This window comes from Hemicordylus capensis, chromosome 2 (genome assembly GCF_027244095.1).
Source record: "Hemicordylus capensis ecotype Gifberg chromosome 2, rHemCap1.1.pri, whole genome shotgun sequence".
Classification (NCBI taxonomy): Eukaryota; Metazoa; Chordata; class Lepidosauria; order Squamata; family Cordylidae; genus Hemicordylus; species Hemicordylus capensis.
In genome coordinates this window covers 256,940,231-256,963,691 of record NC_069658.1, presented here as the reverse complement: position 1 = coordinate 256,963,691, position 23,461 = coordinate 256,940,231, and the positions used below count along the sequence as shown (strand labels likewise).

Sequence of the window (23,461 nt, the reverse complement as noted above, 5' to 3'; positions counted from 1 at the left end):
CACTTTCAGAGGAAATTCCTTAATAAAAAGGAACATAAGGAAAGAAAAAGGCATGCTGCAAATTTAACAAGGGGGCAAAAATTAAATTTTACATATTTTTACATACACAAACACATACATACGAAACAAGATAATTGGACTTTCCGCTTTTGGAAATAAGCAGATAACTATTATTTATTTATCAAATTTGTACACCACCCCAAACTTTTGTCTCTGGGCAGTTAACAATAGCATGAAACAAGTTTAAAACATATACAAAAGACTTAAAACAATTTAACAATTTAAAAATAAACCAGAGATTAAAACCTAAAAAATTAGGAAGCTGAGAAAGCTTGGGCGAAGAGATGGGTTTTCAGGTGTTTTTTGAAAATTGCCAGAGACGGGGAGGATCGTATATCAGCAGGGAGCACATTCCACAATCTTGGGGCAGTGACTGAGAAGGCCCAAATGAGTTGGTGGGAACTGGAGACGGACCTCCTCAGATTACCTCAATGGGCAGTGGGGCTTGTAGTGAAGAATACGCTCTCTTAGATACCCAGGGCCTAAGCCTATGTCAACACAGTGTCTCAAATTTCATAGGATTATGCTTTATTGCTTACTTTGCACTGAAGGCAGATCCCCCTGCCACTCCCCACCCAAAGGAAATATGCCACTGTACCAAGTCCTTGACAGAAGAGGTGTTCAGCCTCCCTCTCTATTTTGCCCCAAGACCAACACCACCTTATCACTCCTGATGGTCCAGTGGCGTTTTCCTTCACACACGGAGGCGCCTGTTGGAAATTCCTCAGCACCACATCCAAACCTACTATGAGATTGTTTGTGTCTAGTTCAGATCATTGCAACTTTCCCCGCATGGCTCTCAAGCTCTCTATGCTCAGGGGGTGGGTGGTTCTTTGGATCTCACAGCAGAGATAACAAAAGCAGAAGGACTGTAGCATTGAACTTCCAGCCCTGAGCCAATTCATCTCCTCGAAGACTGGAGGCATTTTCGGTCAAGGGCTCCCTAAGATACATGTCAGCGTTTGGGTATGTCTTAGAAGAAGCTCCTGCCAGTCTTGAAAAGTCTGCCAAGGAAGGGGCATATGTAACCTGTCTGACAGCACGTGACCGGTCTGACAGCAACCTGTCGCTAGCATGTGACAGAAGCAGGGGAGGTTAATATTCTGGGATGAATCCCCGGGATTGTCACATCACACCACTGGCCTGACCCTGCCTGTCTCCCCAGGTGACTGGCTGGCTAGGTGCTCAAGCTCCCCTCCCTCAGCTTGTCAATCAGGTTTAGGGAGGGGCGGGCTGAGCCAGAGTACCTAGCCAGCCAGTCACCTGGAGAGCAAAAGAGAGGGATGTTGTCCGACACTCCTCCCCCTCCCTTCCTGGAGAGGTAGCCAGTGATGTAACATGCAAGTGGTTCAGGCAGGCAGGGAGGGGAGGGGAGGTGTTCTGCCTATACCTTAGTGTATACCTTAGTCAGTCAAAAATATCCTCCCAGTAAGAGTCATAATCCTCGGGAAATGGTTCCTGGTAAAGAGACGAATTTAAGACATATGGATTCATGGTCAGTCTTGGTGTAAAACAGCTTTCAGCAGTCCTCTGTTTGACAGTGTCTAGAAAAGAGTGAAAAGGAACAGATTAATGCCAACACATATGGACTCCAATGTCTGGGGGTTTACAAGAAATTGTGGATTTCATGTCCCCAGTCCAACTTCATTAAGTTTAGCCATCATGTCTTTGTCTTAAGGACTAGGTTTGCAGTCTGTGGATACTCATCGATCCAGCACTATTGCCGGATGCTGAGCTTAAATGGTCTCTGTGGCTTGGAGCACCTTTTATCAGCTTTAGCTGATACACCAACTATGACCTTATCTGGATGGAGACAGCTTGGCCAGTTACCAATGCTCTGGTAGCCTCCCACTTATATTACTGCAATGTGTTGTACGTGGGGCTGCCTTTGAAAACGGCCTGGAAACTGCAGTTCAGTGTTCCCTCCAACAGTGATTCCCAGATGTTGACTCCGACTCCCAGAATCCCCACCTGCAATGGCCTTTGCTTGGGGATTATGGGATTTGGAGTCAACATCTGGGAATCCCTGTTAAGAGGGAACACTGCTGCAGTTGGTACAAAATAGGACTGCAAGATTATTAACTGGGGCTGAGCACCTTGATCCTATCACACCAGTGCTTCATCAGCTGCACTGGCTCCCAATTTAAAGTTTCATTATCAGGCCCAATTTAAAGTGTTCAATATCATTTATCCTCGCTTTGTCGTCACCTTGCTCCACTCATATCCAAAGGCAGTGGACCATTTGATGACAAACCATACATTAAGAGCTTTGCCTCCAGCTGAGAACACCAGGTTGATTGAAAAGTATGAACTAATATCAGTGGGGCTATGCCGAATGGATGCAATTTTAGTTTTAGCTAAAAAGTAAAGATCACATAACTTATTTTGGCCTCTAACTTCAAAAGACCAGCATCAAGTCTTAGAAACACACTGGGGACACATCTTGTGACTTGAAAAATTGCCCTAAGGAATTTGGACTGGACTGCCTCGAGCAAGGCAAAGCTGGAGTTCAGCCCAAGCTGGTTACAACTGTGATAAAAACTTTTGTCTCAAAGAGCTCAATAGCAGCTGTAATAAAATAGCCCCCTCTGGATTTATAAAAACTTAAAATAGCTGCAGTGCTCCTCTGAGCATTTTGAACTGAGAGTTTTATCTGAGCATTCCAGGTCTCTGAAGTGTAAAAGATACTCCCAGATACTTAACACACTATCTGTTTGATCGCTGTCCCATTAACTATCCAGCTGTGCTTCTTTGGCTGTTAATTCTGATTTTCAGATTTGATTTGATTTTTAAATAAGTTTAAAATGAGTTGTAAATGTATTTTGTATTTTCTTTTTTCCCTTTTTGTCTGTTATAATTTAATGTGTTATGTGTTTGATTGTATGTTTTAAACCTGTGTTGTGAGCTGCCCAATTTGTTATGCGGGTGGCTAACAAAGTTTGTTGTTGTTATTATTACTGAGGGCAAACCATCACAGATTTTCCATACAGTTTAAATTGCAATGCTTTTGAATGTGAATACAAACATTGAGAAATGAACTGTTAGAGTAAGTCTCCCCACTAGTTAACAAAAAACTCCAACTTCACATATACATTGATGGGGTCTGAGCTGTCAGTTGCTGACCAGGAGAGGGGTCTTGGGGTTGTGGTGGACAGCTTGTTGAAAGCATTGACTCAATGTGCGGCAGCTGTGAAAAAGGCAAATTTCATGCTAGGGAGCATTAGGAAGGGGATTGAGAATAAAACTGCTTATATCATAATGCCCTTATACAAATCTATGGTGTGGCCACATTTGGAGTAGATGGGCTTTGAGCCTGATCCAACAGGGCTGTTCTTATAATAATGAAAAAATTATTTATCTTCCTGCTCAATTACAAATAAGCATTTACATGATGGAAGTTAAGTGAATTATTACTTATACATACTGCTTTTTACCAAAAAATGTTACCAAAGGGTCGAGTGGGAGGACTGTTTGGTTGGAACTAGTTACTATGGCCAGTGTTGCCTTGAGATCCGGTGGTGACTAAGGCAATGCCCCAGACACTGCTGGCTACAACCCCTAAAGCCAGCACAGAGGTGTCAAGGAGCATGGTTAGCGGAGGAGCACGTGCTACCCATTCACTCACATTTCTTGGTTAGCAACAACAACTATTTATATACCACTTTTCAACAAAATGTTTCCATAGCGGTTTACATGGAGAAATAAATATATATAATTAGGATGGCTCCCTGACCCCAAAGGGCTCACACACTAAAAAGAAACACAAGATAGACACCAGCAACAGTCACTGGAAGTACTGTGCTAGGGGTGTGTAGGGCCAATTACTCTCCCCCTGCTAAAAAAAGAGAATCACCATATTAAAAAGATGCCTCTTTGCCCAGTTAGCAAGGGAGAGTGTTTCACACCAGATGCTAGGGAACACCAAGAGGAGGTGTCCCTATTGGCCTCTTCCCCCCCACCCCATTTGTGGGCTTCCTATATGCACCTGGTTGACCACAGTGCGAGCAGGATGCTGGACTAGATGGGCCTTTGGCCTAATCCAGCAGGGCTTTTCTGATGTTCTTTCAAAAAAGTTGTTCTTATTTATTTCTCGGATTTATAGACCGCCCCAAACTTCTGTCTCTGGGGGCTTTACAATAGAACAAAACAAATTAAAAATGAAAACGTTAAAACCAGTGCACTGGTATGAAGGGGTGTGGCCAGTGGCATCTGGGCATCACTTCAGGCAGCACCAACACTCAAATCCACACTGACTGTAGCAACTTGTTCCAACCATACAATAGTATTTTTGGTGAGGATTCTCTTTGTAATTGGGCAGGTAAGGCAATGCCTGTGGGCAGTGTGGGAACACTTGAAGCCATCACCTCACCTTCCTTATTCATGAGCCACCCCTGGCTACACCTAACACGTGTCCGACAGCAGAACAGCAGCCTCACGTCCCCTCCTCTGACGGTCTCCTCTACTTGCAGAAATACAAAACAAATGGTGCGACACCACCACGCTCCAGGTTTCTGCACCTTCACTCCACTTCATTCGCTTACACTACACTCATGTGTTCAGTTCAAGCTTTATTACAGTCTATGACCAGCACAAGAAGGAAATGTGTACATTCCACTGGAGGCAGGGGGAGAGGAGGAGGAGGACATTCCATGCCTTTTGTATTGATGGGATCAAAGGAAAGGAAAGGGATGTTGCAGCAGTGATATTCTCAGCAGTAGCCATGGGTCTGTGACAAGTTTAGTTCCAACCTGCTCCTTCAGTTGGGGGGAAATATTGAGCTGGAGAAACACAGGACTTCCTAGCTATGTTTAAGGGGCAATAGGTTCATCGTGCTTCAGCGTCTGCTCAGTTTCCTGGGATATATCCCAGGAACAGCTTAACAGTTGGGAGTGTTTCAGTTGTTGTTGTTGTTGTTGAATTCCTAAAGAGGGGGACTTGACTGAAGCATTAAAAATGAATACGTAACAGGCAAAAGTGAGCAGAGGGCCGGTACTGGCGTTCCTGACCATAAAGTTAGGGAAGGGGACATGCCAAGAGCTCCGGGATCTCCTATGAAGATGTCCAGAAGTCCTCCCAGGTGGTCTCTATAGTGTGTGTGTGGGGGGGGGGCGGGGGAGATGGTGTTTCCTGCTTCATCTCAATAGCTCCTTTACATACACATGAGTATTTGGAACACACATAGAGGGACAGTTCAGAAGAACGTCCTTCCCACAGGAAAAGGGGACATTCTAGTAGTGTCAGGACATCTGCAGAGGACTTCCTTTCTCGCAGCACATCCCTTTCCAAATCATGTGGGTAAGGACTGTATCATCTGTATCAGCCAAGAGAGAAGTTTTTTCTCCCTTTCTCAAATACTAGAACTTGAAAAAAAGAAATTGATTGGCAAAAGATTCAGGAAAGAAAAAACTAGAATATTTCTTCACAAGCATCATGAATTTATGGAGTGTGATGTCACGGAATGTGTCAGGAGTTATAGGATTGGAAGATGAGGCAATTGCATGGAGGAAACTAAATACTATTAGTTACGATGGCAAAATCTCCAGATTCAGAGATAGCATGCCACTGAATATCATTTGCTGAGGGACAGTAGAGGACGTGAACCAGGGTCTTTGTATCCCATATTTGGGTTTCCATTTGGCAGCAGTTGGGAAATGGATGTTCAACTAGATGGCTCTTAGTCTGATCCAGGAGGGCTCTTCATATGACCAGGGTGTAAGCAGCTAGGGTTACTGCGGCCCCTATTTTGCTGCTGTGGGTAAAAAAAGAGCAAATGCTTCTTTTCTATGTTGTAACCCTAAACAGAATGAATAGTTGGATTTGCAATTAAATTCCACATTTAAAATTGCACATGTTGATGCTGTGTTACCTTTAAATGTCTCCATAACCTTGTTCAAAGAGGGATGCATTTCAGAAAATTCCTTGATTTGTTGCTGTAATCCAGAAGGAAATGGTACTGGATTGAAACATTTCTTTTTGTTGTATCTAGGAAAAAGCAGTTGAAAGTTATTTGCTGTCTGTTTGGCCATTCCATAGGAGAGGTTTAAAGAGAAAGGAGGGGAGAGCTTAGAGTTAAACTTAAGCATTGCAGGGAAGGCAGTGAATGAGTAAATTCATGGTCTAGCTAGCCAATGGTCGTGGGAAGAACATGTTACTTACCTGTAACCATGTTTCTTCTAGTGGTCTTCTGTGCAGTCACATGCATGGGATGAAGGAGAACAAATTTTATATGCAAACTTGCTTTTTAAAATATAAATTATACAAATTGTATATGCAAATTTACACACTTCTTTCTTAGGTTTTATGAACTTTAATTTGTTTAGAACTGGTAATTCGACGTGATCTCTGTATCACATGCATGGGATTAACACCTGTGCAGCAGAGTCCTCAGAACCTTCCAGAGATAAAAGTTAGAGAGAGTTTTGGCAGTAACTCCACCCCATTTCCATCCACTCTGCAACCGTCCCCTCCAGCCTCCCAGTTTGAGCCATGGTTGCTTAGATATATATGACAGACTGCAACAGGGTACAGCACATGTGACCCAGGCACCTGGCAGTAGGTGAAGTTGTAGCTGGTGTATCCTATGCTTGCTTCACTACTTGCGATATTGTGGGAATAAGGGGGGAGTGAGAGCGGAATCTTGGCATCTGATTCTATGAGAAGATAGAATCAGGGGCAGCAGTAGTGCTTTGATGGGTTTTAACGCCCAAAGCCCTTGCCCCACAGTCTATTTGTTCAGCATAAATTAATTAATCCTCAACTGGGGAGTCTGATGTTGATTCCAGTCCCTCCGGTGAGGGGTCAAGTGGTGGATCAGCTGAAATATCTCGGGGGAGCGACTGGGTGCCTCCAACTTCTTCTAAGTCAGCTCCGGATTCACTCTCTGAAGCTGAGACATTCATTTCCAGATCTGCTTCCGTGGTGCCTGTAGAACCTAATGAGGATGAAGTGACAACTTGAGCAGTAGTGGACTTGAGAATAGAGGAGGATCAGCCTGTTGCCAGTCCTGAAGAGGCCTGGAAAGGGCTGAAGCTGTGTGCTCTCCTTGGGGTTGTCACTCTTGGTATTCACACTGGATATCATGCTAGTAAAAGGGACTGTAATATCACATGCCCTGATAGTAGAGAGGGGCGTGATCTCACGGCTGGCTGCATTCACCTCTGTCATAGTAAGGGCTGAGATCCTGATGCCTGTAAAGGGGAGATCTGCTTCAAGACCATGGGTGGTACCGTGAGGGTGAAGAATGCTGGTGGCAGAGGGCATTTTCTCAGGCAACAGCTTTGTGAGAATTGTAAGACTTGTCCCAGGAGTACCGCTCAGAATCTTCATAGTAATAGTCCCGATGGCAATGGTTATCCGAGGTATAATGGGAGCAAGGGCACAAATCCTGGTAGTAAGGGCCCTTATAGTAACAAGCTCCTGTGTGCCTGATCAGGGGCAGCAGTGATCATCTTCCTCATCAACCTCCTCTTGAGGAGAGTAGGGATGCAAGCCAGAATCGAAGCCTGGCTGGTTGGGGCTCAAAGTCTGGTTGTTCAGGATTCTCCAATGGAAGATATGGAGCTTCTGACTCAGATTCATGGATGGATGGTTGTAGAACAGGAGGCGGGGTCTCGCCCTGCAGGGCATATGCAGTGATATGCTTTCTCTTTAATGGCTCGGCGCCTGTAGTAGACAACAAAAGTCACTTCTTTTTGGCAAGCTTTGTCTCAAACTTCGACTTCACAGGAACCACCTTCAGAGCCATCACAGATTCCCAAGGTAATATGGACGGCAAAGCCTGCTGGCCTATAGGCACAGCGGGAAGAGAGGAAATGGAATTTGGCCATGGGGACTGACACAATAGGAATCGGCAATGCAGGCGTGTTGGGTGCCATAGCATAGGAAATCGTATTGGCACTCCCTGAGGGCAAGAGTGGCTGGGTATGAAGGGCCCTTGCCCAAAAGAGAGAGCAAAGGCATGAGGCACGAGAAGCTCTGGCAAATGAGGCAAGCTTCAACCTTGTGCCCCTCTCCCAAATACATTAAGTACCTTGTGTGTATGTCCAAGGTAGGGAGTTTGGCAGAGCACTCTACACAGCGTTGTGGTGGTAGTGACCGACAACAAATAAGGACACTAATATAAAGCAAGAAACTAGGAGAAAGCAAGTCTGAATAAAAGCTGAAATAAAATAGAATGATTTACTGAAAATGAATGTCCCTCTCCTCTTTTTGGAATGCTCGCTAATAGTGTTTACTCTGCTCGCTAGCAGTGTTCACTCTGAGAAAGCCAGCAAAAAACAGAGAAACAAGGGGACGGTTGCAGAGTGGTTACAAAGGGAGTGGAGTTACTGCCAAGATTCTCTAACTTATCTCTGGAAGCTTCTGGGGTGTTTGCTGCGCAGGCGTTAATCCCATGCATGTGATGCACAGAACATTTTGAAGAATTATCAGTTCTAAACAAAGTTTAAAGTCCATAAAACCAAAGAAGAAAAGGTATATATAGTAAGTTTGCATAGAAAATTTGTTCTCCTTAATTTGAAATCTGAGTGTGGTGCTCTTAGTATTATAATTTTGTTTGGATGGGTTAAGAAAATACAAGTTTAAAGAAAACTAAACAAACCATAACTTATTTTCAGCCTCTATCTCTTTGGCAATCAATAAAATCTAGTTTCAAACAATCTGCCTTATTGAAGATGCACAGATTGCATAGTACACTGTTTAAAATTAAAACTGGGTCAGAAGTGTGCTTCTCTTTGTCAAATCTTGTGTGGATGATGACAGATCAAGCAAACACATAATGGGGAACATCTCCCACCATGTTAAATCCAAATTGATTCAAAATTTATCCTGTCATGGGATTCCACTAACTCAGAATCCACTGCTGTGGAAAAAGAGTATCAAGCAACAATCCCTTAGAAGAGTTTAAAAGGTGTAGAGAGAAATTTTTCTTCCTTTGGACTAATTCATTCTAAACTGAGAAATAAATTGGGAACTGAAAAAACAAGAAAGCTTGTATTTCTTTTCCAGACAATGAACAAGGAAGGGGCGGGGGGAGAAGAAGACAGAGTTAACTGAACCACTGAATATTTTAAATTTCTCATGTTGACTTGGTTGAAATTGCCTAATTAAAATTTTCTTTAAAAGTTTACATGTATTAAAACTGAAATAGTTAACTAAAGTAGTTAATGGTTAGCATGTGCTTGTTTTATTAATTGCAGTGCTTGTCTGTTGGAGAAGAAAACAAGGCTTATTAGTACAATATAAAAGTCTGTTTTAGTGGTGGTAGTTCTGGCATATCATGAAAAAAATATCATGATTAATTGAACAGTAGGAGCTGGTTCATCCCCTGAATGACTTCACAAGTACATGATCAAAATGACCAAATTATCATCCCATTTTTAAATGAAAAGTATTCTAAAAATAATTCAGAATAATTCTTCAGAATGCATAGTGTGTACCTACCTTCTAATGCAGGCCTGCTCAACTTAGCCCCCCTCCCCCCCAGCTGTTTTTGGCATACAACTCCTATAATCCTCACCCACAGTGGCTAATACCCAGTGATTATGGGAACTGTAGGCCAACATCTGCAAGAGGGCCGAAATTGAGCAGCCCTGTTCTAATGAAACCTACATCTCTGAATATGTATTAAGGTTATATTAGACAACAATAATGTACTGGTATGTTCCCCAGACTATGGGAACATCAGTCAGTTCCCCAGACTATGGGAACCACCTATATTGGGCAGCAGCGGTATAGGAAGATGCTGAAAAGCATCATCTCATACTCCACGTGAGATGGCAATGGTAAACCCCTCCTGTATTCAACCAAAGACAACCACAGGGCTCTGTGGTCACCAGGATTGTGATTAAATAGAAACTTCCTCACTAGTGATTTAAATCAAATCAACCCTGGCCTCTATAATTTCTCAGTGTGGCCTTGGAGAGCTAGATCATTCCCATGCAGTCCAACTTCCCCAGCATAACCAAGCCACATACCTTTGCAAGACGCTTCTGATATCCTAGAGGGAAGAGAGAGGGAAAGAAGGAAATTTAGTCCCCTGCTTCAGAAATTTCTTGGGCCATGGAGGGAATACACTCTGGCTAACCCCTTTTAACAGGGCAAGAAGTGTCTATTTAATCTAGTGACTCTCCTACATTTAGCCATGGAGAGCAACTGCCGCCCCACCCACCCACCCACCCACCCAAACTCAGCAAAGCATCCCTCAAAAGTGCTGTTGCTGGCATCGTGTATGTGGCCTGAGAGACCTATTGAGACAGGGAACCATTTTCTCATACCTTTTGCTATGTAAACCACTTTCAGGTTGTTGCTGAAGAGCAGTATAAACACAATTGTTTTAACAACAACTTTCAAGCTAGTGTTAACTGATAACTCCACTGATTATAGTGGAATTTCAACAGCTCACAGCACTCAGGACCCCCATAGGACTCAGTCCATAAACACGTTGCACAATCCTATGCAGGTTTATGCAGAAGGAAATCCAGATGTATTCAGTGGGCCGTATTTTCCAGTAAGCCTATTTAGGATAGCATTCAACCCCCTTCCACAATCCATCCCACCCCATGTGAGAACACACACAAAGGAGCAGAACGTACAGCCAAAATTCCTTGCAGAACCTTGAGTTCTGGCTTTTGTTCATTCACGCACAAACCAAACCAGAAGGCTGTAAACAGTAACCATGGTGGAGTCTAAACCTGTCAAATTCATCAGCAGTTCAACTTTAGTACCACATAGAAAGTTTATGATACTTTTTACCTGAATGAGGAACAAGAATGTTTAACTTCCTGTTGATATTTTTCTCTAGAATATTATCGTGTAAATAATCTGTAGAGATATTTTTCTTGCTTGCAATTCTACCCTACCATTTTATGATAATAAAAGTAGTTAACAATAGTCAATAAAATTTACAAGTTTAATACAACTGATAAAAGCAGAAATCAGAAGAGCAGCAGACAGAACTTATTGAAGCATCCAAAAATGCCTGCTGAAATAATACATTCTATGCTGCCTAATGAAAGAGTAGCAATGGGGCAGCTGGACCACTATTGGGAAACCTATCCAGATCTCGGGACCACAGAGAAAGACCCTGCCTTTTGTGCTCTCCTGCAATGTCTCTGACAACAGGAGACTTGGCGAAGTACTTCTGAAGTATATCAGCATGTTTGGGCAGAATTGTATGGCAGGATGTCATTCCCAGGCCATTTAGAGCTTTATATATTAAACCCAGCTCCTTTGTTTCCTTTTAAGGACTCTTACCTGCAAGAATTCATCTGCTGGCTGCTTCAGTTTCTCCTCCATCTCCTTGATGAGGCTGTCTACTGAGGAAATTTCCTCAGAGAGTTTGGCAATATGCTTATTCCCATTGCCTTTAACCTTGTCATCCAGATCTTTCAGCTTAACCAGCAGGAGGCACTCTTGTTCTTCCAGAAACTGGTGCAGTTGCTTAAACTCAGCCACAATTTTCTGCCTCTCGGTTTCAGTCTGTTTCTGTAGCCAGAAAGCAGAAGCAGAGAGAAGGGTCAGCCTTACTTTTTTTTCTTTTTAAAGGGTTAAAGGTGAGCATGATAATGCTTGAGCAGTACAGTGAACCAACAACTTCTTAGAAAATCACATAGGGCAAGAGTTCAAGTACATTCCGCAGAGCATTCCCTACTGTGATGTGTGTGTGTGAGAGAGAGAGAGAGAGACTCTCAGGAACAAGATACTGAGCTTCAGTGCTGGGAAAATTTAATTTCCCCATAATCAAATTGTTAAGCTGTAAAAAACACACCACAACCCTACTTGGATCAAGCGTGAACTTCCAGATGACTCTTCCTTTTCTTCTTTGAGACACAAATGCTCTGGATGACCCATCCATCCTCTGAAAAAGGGGACAGCATCACAGCTGTCTGCCTTCTGAAGCCCAACCTACATGCATATATGTGTAATGGTGACTGGATTTTTTTAAATTGTTAAATTTGTATACTGCCCTTCATTAAAACAATCCCAAGGTGGTTCACATAAAAATTAAAAACAAGATTATAAAAATGACACAATTAAAATGTTAAGCCAAAAATATAAAAACAAATCTGACTAAAAAGATTTAAAATACAGGCATAAGAACTGTACAAAATACAAAGCAGCAGCAGTAGAGACAATCATCTAAAAGCCTAGGTAAAAAGCCAAGATTCAACACACTTTCTAAAAACTGTGATGGATACCGAGTACCGAATAGCCACCAAGAGAGCATTCTAGGGCCTGGAGGCAGCAACAGAGAAGGCCCTGTTCTGCATGCACGACAACTGAGCCTCCATCATTGTCAGCACCCGGAGCAGAGCCCCCTCAGATGACCTTGTCAAGCGGGCAGCATCCCTTGGGAGCAGGTGATCCCGCAGGTATCCCAGGCCCAAACCGTTAAGAGCTTTAAAGGTCAAACCCAGCAACTTGAATTTGACCCAGAAACAAACTGGTAACCCATGCAGCTCTTTCAAAATGGGTGTGATGTGGTCCCAGCAGGCAGCTCCAGATAAAATCCTAGCTGCCTCATTTTGCACTAGCTGCAGTTTCAGAATATTCTTCAAGGGCAGCCCCATGTAGAGAGTGTTACGGTAATCCAGCCATGACGTGACTAAGGCATGGGTAACTGTGGCCAGATTTGCCTTCTCTTGAAAGGGACTCAGCTGACGCACTAGCCGAAGCCGTGCAAAGGCACTCCTGGCCACCGCCTCCACCTGAGCTTCCAAAAGCAGAGCCGGGTCCAGTAATAGTCCCAAGCTGCGTACTTGCTCCTTCAAGGGGAGTGCAACCCCATTCAGAACCGGTAAAATCTCATCCCAATTGGCTGTCCTACTAACCAACATTACATCCTTCTTGTCCGGATTCAGTCTCAGTTTATTAGCCCACATCCATCTCATCACGGCAATACAGGACATCCACTGCCTCCCTAGGATCAGGTGTCAAAGAGAGATAGAACTGAGTATCATCTGCATATTGCTGACAACTCTGTTCAAGTCCCCGGATAACATCTCCCAGAGGTTTCATGTAGATATTAAACAGCATGGGGGACAAAACCAAACCCTGCGGGACCCCACAGGCCAATGGCCACAGAGCCGAGCAGTAGTTCCCCAGCACTACCCTCTGGACCCTCCCCCCAAGAAAGGACTGGAGCCATTCCATAGTAGTACCTCCAATTCCCAAACTCGAGAGGCAGTCCAGAAGGATACCATGGTCGATGGTATCGAACGCCGCCGAGAGGTCCAGCAGAACCAACAGGGACTCACTCCCCGTGTCTAGTTCCAGGTGTAGGTCACCCACTAGAGTGACCAAGGCAGTTTCAGTCCCATGTTCAGGGCAGAAGACAGATTGAAAAGGGTCTAGATAATCCATATCATCCAAGACTCTCTGCAGCTGGGACGACACCACACGCTCTATTACCTTGCCCCCAAAGGGAAAGTTAGAAGTCTATATTTGTCCAAGTTGGAGGGATCAAGGGAGGGCTTTTTTAATAATGCTCTTACCACCGCCTCCTTGAGGAATGGTGGCATCCTGCCCTCCCTTAATGAAGCATTAATAATCACCTCCAACTATCTGCCTGTACCCTCCCTGGCAGCTTTTATTAGCCATGAAGGGCAAGGGTCAAGAGCACACGATGTCACCTGCACACTGCCCAGGATCTTGTTCACATCCTCAGGCTGCACCAACTGAAAAGAATCCAACACAATAGGACCAGATGGTACCAGAGGCACGTCTACTGGAACTTGCAAAACTCTGGAATCCAAATCAGCATGGATGCAAGCTACTTTATCTGCAAAATGACATGCAAACTGATCACAACGGGCTGTAGATTATTCCTCCCCCATTACCGGTGTGTGTGTGTGTGTGTGTGTGTGTGTGTGTGTGTGTGTGTGTAGCAATGTCTTTGCTACACAGAACAGCTCTGCTGGTCTGCACTGAGCAGATGCAATGGAGACGGAGAAAAATCGTTTCTTTGCCGCCCCCACTGCCACAGAGTAATCCCTAAAATGGGCTCTAGCCCGTGTTCAGTCAGATTTGTCACAACTCTTCCTCCAGCGTCGTTCCAGATGTCACCTGAGTTGTTTCACTGGCCTAAGCTCCAAGGAAAACCAAGGAGCAGAAGCCAGCAAGCCAGAAAACCAAGGAGCTCCAAGCCAGCAAGAGCATTTTGGAGCAACCGTGTCAACAGCCTGTCTCTCCATTGCAGAGATTCACCAGGGCCTCATCAGAGTTGCCAACTCTGGACACTGGAAACTTTCTGAGGGCCATCTGGAAACCAAGCGGATCCATAAGCCTCTGGGGGTGGACAATTCGAATCGGTCCACCACCCCTGCAGAGGGCAGACGGAGCAGTCAAACTAAACCCCACCAGATGATCTGCACATGACAAGGGAGTTATCTCAAACTCTCCCACCTCCAGATAATTTATTCCCTGGTAGGGAAAAACCAGATCCAAAGTATGTCCTGCCATGTGGGTAAGGCCCGATACCAGCTGAGATAGGCCCATGGTTGCCATGGAGGCCATGAAATCCTGAGCTGCACCTACTAGGGGGACCTCAACATGGACACTGAAATCACCCAAGACAATAAGTTTGGAGGAACCCAAGGCCACCTCTGAGACCACCCCCGCCAGCTCAGGTAGGGAGACTGAAGTGCAGCAGGGTGGTGGGTACACCAGCAGAATCCCCAGCCTTTCTCAGAGGCCCACCCATCTGATATGTAATAGATGGCGATTACATATCATTCGATGCTCAAAAGCCATTGCTGGTGGAGTGAGTGGAAGCTGAGACATGGTAATTAGTTCTTCCACCACTTGCTTGTTTTCTGCACCTGAACACCCCATCCAGGGGCAGTGAAGGTGATGAGTCCCAAGGGTTAGCGCTTATGTCTAACTCGGATCTGGCCAGACTCCTTCAGCCATGTGCAGGAATTGCCATGTGAGTTGTATGCAGAAAGATAAGAAAATGAGTTTTGCAGGGTGACTATAATCTTACCTCAATATGCAACTCATTCCTCGGTTCCTTTGTCCACCCTTACCTAAAAAGGCCAACTGGAAAACATACAAAGCTGGCTTATGGTAAGTCAGACCATTGGCTATCAAGCCCAATATTGTCTACTCCAGAGGTTGTCGAACTGGGGGCCCCAATTGTTGTCCACCATGGCAAGAGAATAATGGGAGTCATAGTCCCAACAACTTCTGGAGAACCCCTGGTCTATTCTACCTGTCAGTGGCTCTCCAAGGTTTCAAGCAGAGATCTTCCCCTGCATCTGCCTAGTGCCTTTAACTAGAGGTGCCAGGGATGAAACCTGTGATCAACAATGACTTATGGCCTACCTGTAACCACAGAGGCAACACACAAACTAGATTTGAAAAATATACTCACCAGCAGGATTTGGTTTTGAGTCTCTGCACTTAATTTAGAAGATATAATTGTTTCTCTCTCCTTGTTCAGAAATTTCAAATGGTTCTGAATTTTAGCCTGCAAAAATGACATTTTATTTAAATTTTGGCTTTAGAGATGTGCTTAAAGTGTGAAGGCAGTGTGCAGACTACTCAAGGCTACAACAGAAGGCATCTATGATTTTTTTTTTTTTTTGCATGGGACAGAAGGCAGGCGTATTTCCATTTTTCATGGCCCAATGCCCTAAAACCTCCACCCTCAATAACGCCACAATGCACAGTCCTCCTTTCCTTTCCGACTGCAGCTTATGGAAGATTTTGATCAAGATATACAGAAGATTGTGCAGTACCCACATTTATTTATTTATTCATTCGATTTTTAGACCGCCCTTACAAAATAGCTCAGGGCGGTTCACAAACATCATAAAACAGTTAAAATCAATCAATGATCAAGAATAAAAATTTAAAATACAATAAAACAGCTGAAAAATAAAACAACCCCAAACCCTATAAAACCCAATACATTGAAAACCCTTTAAAACAATTTAAAAACTCTGGAAGGCCAGGCCGAACAGGTAGGTCTTTAGGGCTCTCCTAAATGCCAATAAAGAATTCAAATTACGGATTTCTGCAGGGAGCGCATTCCACATTCTAGTGAACGCATTTAGGGGTTTGTTTTTTCTCCAGACACATCCAGAGAGATTAAGAAGCCTATACATATGTTTTACTTTGAATATTGTTAAAAGACTTAACTTTGGATGCTGGATTCTGACAGACTTCCATCGGCACAAAAAGGGATTTTTGTCAAAATGTGTTCAGTAATCCTATTTGTGACTACTATTTGGAGCACTGTGACATTCAAAATTTTCAAGAATTTGAACTTTTAAGATGCAGCTCTGTGAGAACTATAGCCACTATTTGATGAGCAAAATCCCACTGAATCTAGATAGCCCACCAAAAAGGAATCAAAGTTATTCCCTATCCATTGTAGTTTCCTACCTTATACTCTGTGGAAGCCTCCTCTTTCGGAATCACCTTGTGTTGCCTGTGCTCTCTGGATTTGTCACACACCACACAGATGAGGACTTGATTGTCTTTACAGAAGAGTTTCAAGGGTTCCTGGTGCCTCTCACAAATTTTTCCCAATGCATCTGCCCCTTTGGCCATCTGAAGGCTGAACTTCTTGACTAGTTCTACAATACTTGCCAGTTGCCGGATCGGCCTGATGTTCCTTTGCTGGCAAGGTAGTCGGCACTGAGGGCACGAAGCATCTCTGGGAGACTTCTCCCAGACCTGGGTGATGCAGACTCGGCAGAAAATGTGCCCACATTCTACACTCACTGGATCTTTGAAATACTCCAGACAGATGGGACATGTAGTTTCATCATAGAGAATCTGGACTGGACTTTCATCTGCCATTGTGTGTACCTGAAGAGTAATAAAAAAACCTTGAAAGTTTCTATTTGAAGCACTGACTGGATATTTCCTTGCCTCATGCAGACTCAAAATCTTTACTGAGCTAGAATCAGCTGTATTACTAAAGCTGGGTTGAGAACAAAACAGAGTATAAACAAATTTATTTCATTCATCCCTGCTGCTGCTCAATTTGAAGGTCAAATAATTTTAAAGAGTCATATTATGAATAAACTTCCAATACACAAATAGGGTAACACATTTATCATACTTTATCATATCAGGAAAGCTGGTCTTGAGGTAGCAAACATGATTTGTCCCCTTAGCTAAGCAGGGTCTGCCCTGGTTGCATATGAAAGGGAGACTAGAAGTGTGAGCACTGTAAGATATTCCCTCAGGGGATGGTGCCGCTCTGGGAAGAGCAGGAGGTTTTAAGTTCCCTCCCTGGCTTCTCCAAGATAGGGCTGAGAGAGTTTCCTGCCTGCAACCTTAGAGAAACCACTGACCATCTGTGTACACAATACTGAGCTAGAAGGATCAATGGTCTGACTCAGTTTATGGCAGTTTCCTATGTTCTCCCACCATGTACATGTGAAAGCTGCTCCCCAGAAGAGTTCTCCACCCAACAGTACAGGTAAAACTCGGAAAATTAGAATATTGTGCAAAAGTCCATTAATTTCAGTAATGCAAATTAAAAGGTGAAACTGATATATGAGACAGACGCATTACATGCAAAGCAAGATAAGTCAAGCCTTAATTTGTTATAATTGTGATGATCATGGCGTACAGCTCATGAAAACCCCAAATCCACAATCCCAGAAAATTAGAATATTACATGGAACCAAGAAGACAAGGATTGTAGAATAGAACAATATCGGACCTCTGAAAAGTATACAGTGTACTGTGCTTGACTGGCCAGCAAACTCGCCTGACCTGACCCCATAAAGAATCTATGGGGCATTGCCAAGAGAAGGATGAGAAACATGAGACCAAACAATGCAGAAGAGCTGAAGGCCGCTAATGAAGCATCCTGGTCTTCCATAACACCTCATCAGTGCCACAGGCTGATAGCATCCATGCCATGCCGCATTGAGGCAGTAATTGCTGCAAAAGGGGCCCAAACCAAGTACTGAATACATATGCATGCTTATACTTATGCTCCTCTCAGAGCAGCCCCATCCCCTGAGGGGAATATCTTACAGTGCTCATTCATGTAGTCTCCCATTCATAAGCAATCAAGGTGGACCCTGCTTAGCAAAGGGAACCATTCATGCTTGCTACCACTACTGTGACACAGCTTGGAGTTAGTAGGGCGGGGGGGGGGTGAAGTATGGAAGGGCAATGTGTTCATTTTAAAATACAGACACAGTTTTTTTTAAATTTTAAAACATAGATGCCCCTTTTCCTGTGTTGATTCAAAGCCGCTTACATCAAATTTTAAGAGTTTAGAATCAATAGAAATACGACGATTGGCTTCATGTTATGTCAAAACTCAGCAGACCTTCACGAAATATATCCTTACTATTTTCGTTTTTCATTTCTAGTCTATAAAATTTTAGTCTATAAAAACAGATACAACACTCGGAAGTTCCCGTACTCCGATCCTGCCCCCTTTGGCAAGACACGCCACAAGTTTAAAGACCAGAGCAGGAGGAAATCCTAGAGAGCCTAAAAGGGGGCGCTCAGAAAAGCGGAATGTTGCGATAGAAAAAGAAGCGCACCAATCAAACCCGTCTTATCACCCTGCATATTAAGAAGAGAAAATTGGGAAAGAGTTTGCGATGGGGGGAGAAATTTCTCCTTGGCCAACCTTTTCAGTACAAAATTATGGGAATAGATATCAGAACGAAAGGGAAGGGGGAGTCTACAACCTTAGATAAATACATAAGTAGCCATACCCCCACTGTTTTCTACTAGGGCTGCCAACTCTGATCGAAGTTATTCCTGCAGATTCCCTATCCCCCATCGTTTTCCCAGCATTTCCCATAACACCACACCATGAAATTCTCCAGAACGACTTTCCTATAGCTGGAGTCTGACGACAATGACGCTTATATACCGCTTTCAAACGTAAGTTCCCAAAGTGGTTTACACAGAAATAATTAAATATGAGAGGGTCACCCGGTTCCTGCAGACTCCGGAGTAGTCCTAGAGGACTGGCTATTTTCCTACCCAGCCTTTCCACAGCCCAATAAACAAAAGAAGCTTTCTTACCAGTCAGGAATTTGGAACGAAGCCGCAGACTCTTGTTGGGCTGGGAGATATTTTTGGCGCAGCAAGGAGGGGGTGATGGAAGAGTGCAGACACCCCTTTCCCAGAGCAGATATTGCTGGGCCGGGGAGGACAGCGAGATTGCAACTTGCACGCAGCAAAAAAAAAAAAAAAAAAAAAAAAAAAAAGGCGGGGGGAGCGAGCAAAGACACAACACCGGATTGGAAAAACTGAGAACGGCGCGGCTGCGGTCAGTCCAGCCAGCCAATTGAGAAGAAGTAGGGAAGTCGAGAGCAGCAGTGAGCGGGAAACCGAAACCGAAAGCTGAAGGGCTGCAGGGTGGGTGAGCGAGCGGGTGGAGCCGGAATGTGGTGCTGGCGGGGCGGGATTGTTACAGGACTGGTCTGGCGTCTCCACGAATCGGTATTGCCAAGTGATTCTTGCAAGAGAGCCTAGAAGTTAATGGCTTGATCCTGTGAAAAATGCTAGAAGGCAACAACCCTTAGGAATAGCTGAGAACTGCACCATTCTCAGGGCCAGGGGAACAGTACGCAGCAGAAGAGAGGTTTGGCAGCTGCTAATCTCCGTTTTTGCAGACTTCGCCCTGCTTTCAGGGTCAGGCCAAGTGCTGCATCGGATGGTGGGCGTGCGCCGCAGAACCGGATTGGGAAAACCGATGACGAGGGGCTTTTGCCGATACAAGGGGCTCTGCAACATGCTCGCCTGCTGAACCCATTGCCCGGTTGTCCCTGGCGGCAAGGCAGCTGCTTAAATATGTTAAGACTATTAGGAACATAGGAAACTGCCATATACTGAGTCAGACCATTGGTCTATCTAGCTCAGTATTGTCTTCACAGACTGGCAGCAGCTTCTCCAAGGTTGCAGGCAGGAATCTCTCTCAACCCTATCTTGGAGAAGCCAGGGAGGGAACTGAAACTTTCTGCTCTTCCCAGAGCGGCTTCATCCCCTGAGGGGAATATCTTGCAGTGCTCACACATCAGGTCTCCCATTCAGATGTAACCAGGGCAGACCCTGCTTAGCTAAGGGGACAAGTCATGCTTGTTACCACAAGATCAGCTCTCCTCTCCATTCTAACAATGGTGCCCAAGCGGTTAAGGCCTTGCACATTTCCACCGCAAAGGCCAAGGGAAAAAGTCTGCTATTTAAAAACTGAGTGGGTCGGCGGGACGTGCTTTAAAAAAATAAATAAATCAGATTTTGTTCTTGTACTGTATATTCAATTAGGCAATCACAGAAACACCTGCCATCCGGCATTGGGCTGATACACCAGCTGTGCTCTTTCCTGGAAGAGTGGGACTTGTGTACAAGCTGGTCACCTCCAGGCTTGACTACTGCAATGCACTCTAGGTGGGGCTGCCTTTGTACTAGTCCAGAAACTGCAATTCATGCAGAATGCTGCCACCAGGTTTTCCCAAAGAAACCATATCACTCCTGTTTTGAAAGAAAACTGGCTGCCAGTAGGTTTCTGGACAAAATAAAAAGCGCTGGTTATTACCTATAAAGCCCTTAACAGCTTGGGCCCAAGGTATTCAAGAGAAATCTATTCAGATCACCAGAGGCGAGCCTTTTCTGTAGTTGCCTCAGGGCTGTGGAACACAGTTCTTACTGGGATTAGAGCTTCTCCATCCCCAATGGCTTTTAGGAAATAACTGACGACATCTCTTCAGTCAAGCTTTTTAGTTGAATTTTATTGTTTCAACTTTAAATTTTATATATGTTTCAAATGTGTTAATCTTCTGGTTTGTTACTGTAAATGGCCTAGAGACTTTGGTTGTGGGTGGTATATGTTATGTTAAATAAAATAAATAAATTCAGGTAAGCCCCACTAAGCACTGCTGATTTGACTAGGCAGGGTTGGACTTACTCAGTTTTCCCACTGTACATGGCTACAAGGGTGATTTTATAATGTCTGAATGAGGCTTTGACTTCCAAGAAAAGTGGGGGAATTGCTGTGGCTTGCATTGAGTTGAGATGAAGGAGCAGCCCCGGAGTCAATTCCTAGCATCTCTGTTTAGGGCTAGAATAAAACCTTTGCTTAAAGCCCTGAAAAGTTGCTGCTAATCAATGCAGACAATACCAACCCAGATGGAACAAAGGTCTGGCTCAGTGCCCTATGTTAGCTTACCAAGGAGTAAGCCTGTTAAACTCTACAATTAACTTCTGTATTCACACACCACAGGGACAGGCTTATAAAGAGGACAGCACGGTTAAGAGAAAAATCATTCCCCAACACACACCAATTGCCTTTGTAGTCCCATAGGAAGCTGCCATATATGTAGTCAGACCCTTGGTCCATCTAGTTCAGTATTCTCTACACAGATTGGCAGTGGCTTCTCCAAGGTGGCAGCCCCATGAGAGGGAGTACAGAAGGAAGGCGGTTGAAGAAAGGCAAAACTGAAGGAGGCTTCTCAATGCGCAGTGGTGGGACAGCTCAGCCCTGTCTTGGAGATGCCAGGGAGGGAACTTGGAACCTAGATGTCCCAAGAGCGGCTCTATCCCCCAAGGGGAATATCTCACAATGCTCACACCAGCCCTGACTTGGAGATGCCAGGCAGGGAACTTGGAACCTAGATATCCCAAGAGCGGCTCTATCCCCCAAGGGGAATATCTCACAATGCTCACACATCAAGTCTCCCATTCATATGCAACCAAGGCAGACCCTGATTAGCTAAGGGGACAAGTCATGCTTGCTACCACAAGACCAGATCTCCTGTCCAGAGGAGTCCCACGTATACAGAGAACTATAGGAATGAGGAGATAGTGAGAAATGGCAAGCAGTGTTCCCTCTAAGGCACGCACACATGCACACGCTCCCAAGTTTTTTGATGTCCGCTCAGTTAATTTTAGATCCCACTCCGGTTGAATCAAGAAGGCCCCACTCTGAATGCACACGTGCACACACTGCCTTGATGCTGCCACCCAGAACAAAATTCATTCCGCACACAGATGAAAAAAATTAGAGAGAATACTGATGGCAAGTCCTTTTGTGGACAGCTCTAGCACTGCTATTCCTGTCTAGCTAAAGGCAGGAGAGAGACAGAAAGAGTGCAGAGTGGGTCCAGTGGCAGTATAGAAACTGTATTCCCTCTTACTTACCTGTGTGTAGGCACACAAGTTTTTTTGATGTCCACTCAGTTAACTTTAGATCCTGCTCAGGCTGAATCAGGAAGGCCTCACTCTGAATGCATGTGCGCGCACACTGCCTTGATACTGCTGCCCAGAACAAAACTCATTCTACACATAGATGAAGAAAAATTGGAGGGAAAACTGTACAGCAAATGCAGAGTGGACCTTTCTTCATAGTCCCTGGTCGTCTTTGCCAGTCCAGCCCTCTCCTTTTTTTAGCAACAATGCATCTTAAAAATAGATTTGAAAACGTTTAACACACACACACACACCTCTACCTTCAGGCATCTCTCTGGCTTTGGATCACAACAAAATTCTAACAAAAGAATGGGACCATTCTTTCAAGGAGCTCACTCTCTCCTCTCTGCAATTGCCAAGTGTAGCTGTTACTGTTTGCCTCCCTACATGGGGCTAGCCCCATTTAACTCAGTGGGATTTACATCCAGGTTGCCATGTGTAGTCTCAGAATATTGGGTAAGAGCAAAAAAGTATGTAATAGAAGAGAATTACACAGCTTCTCACCTGTGATGGAGGTATGCTTGGTTTTCCACAGGAAAAGGATCTGTACTCTTAGATGTATGCATAAAACATTTTACATATTTCCCACACGAATAAGTGCTATCAGTTCCAACAATGCCAACTGCCCTTTTGGGCAGAGGAGGGTAGTGGCATGCCTAGACCAAATTTCTTCCACTCACATTCATTATTGTCAAAACACACATTCAGAGGTATGCACATGAAAGATTGTGAACTGCCCAGGGATTTTTTTTACATAGGGCAGTATAGACATGTACTAAATCAAACAATTTTATCGCACCAAAAACAGGTGTGCACACATAGCAGGGATAAGCAATCCTGCATAAGTTGGCATCATTGAGGAAAAGAGAGGTTAAATATTTCCCATGACATCATTTTCCTTCCATACATAAAACACACAAATGCACTCAGCAAGGTTGTCCTAGAAGCAAGGTTGTCCATTTCACTGATGGGGCAACTAACCCCATCAGTGGAGTTTAAGATGTGGGTGATTTTCAACAGGAAAATCATGTGACAGGAAAGAGTTGACCTCCCCTGCCCTGACACACTGTATTATATTTACCAGGATTGTGCCCCATGCCCATGCAACTGTTTGGGACAAAAAGAAGGAAGAGGCATTTCCTTTTGGAAGCTCATTTTCAGATAAGACCTTTCAACTTCTAGCAGTGTGCAGGACTTAAGCCTCATATCAGCTTAAAAAAAA

The 23,461-nt window shown here is 44.3% G+C and overlaps 2 protein-coding genes across 2 annotated transcripts in view; one reads left to right on the top strand and one right to left on the bottom strand.

Moving 5' to 3' along the window:
- LOC128344146 (uncharacterized) overlaps positions 1-16,918 on the top strand; it is a 31,245-nt gene extending 14,327 nt beyond the window's left edge. Inside the window, exon 3 of the mRNA XM_053293724.1 lies at positions 11,305-16,918. The gene's annotated coding sequence lies outside the window, so the exon portion shown is untranslated. The remainder of the gene's footprint in view (positions 1-11,304) is intronic.
- On the bottom strand, positions 69-19,000 carry LOC128344147 (zinc finger protein RFP-like). The gene is made up of 7 exons (XM_053293725.1): positions 18,985-19,000; positions 16,450-16,878; positions 15,434-15,529; positions 11,314-11,544; positions 10,035-10,057; positions 5,927-6,042; positions 69-1,604 (listed from the first exon to the last, which is right to left on the bottom strand). The coding sequence occupies exons 2-7, from the start codon at positions 16,867-16,869 to the stop codon at positions 1,468-1,470; spliced, it is 1,023 nt and encodes a 340-aa protein (XP_053149700.1). The 5' UTR covers positions 16,870-16,878; positions 18,985-19,000; the 3' UTR covers positions 69-1,467.
- Positions 19,001-23,461: the final 4,461 nt, after the last annotated feature.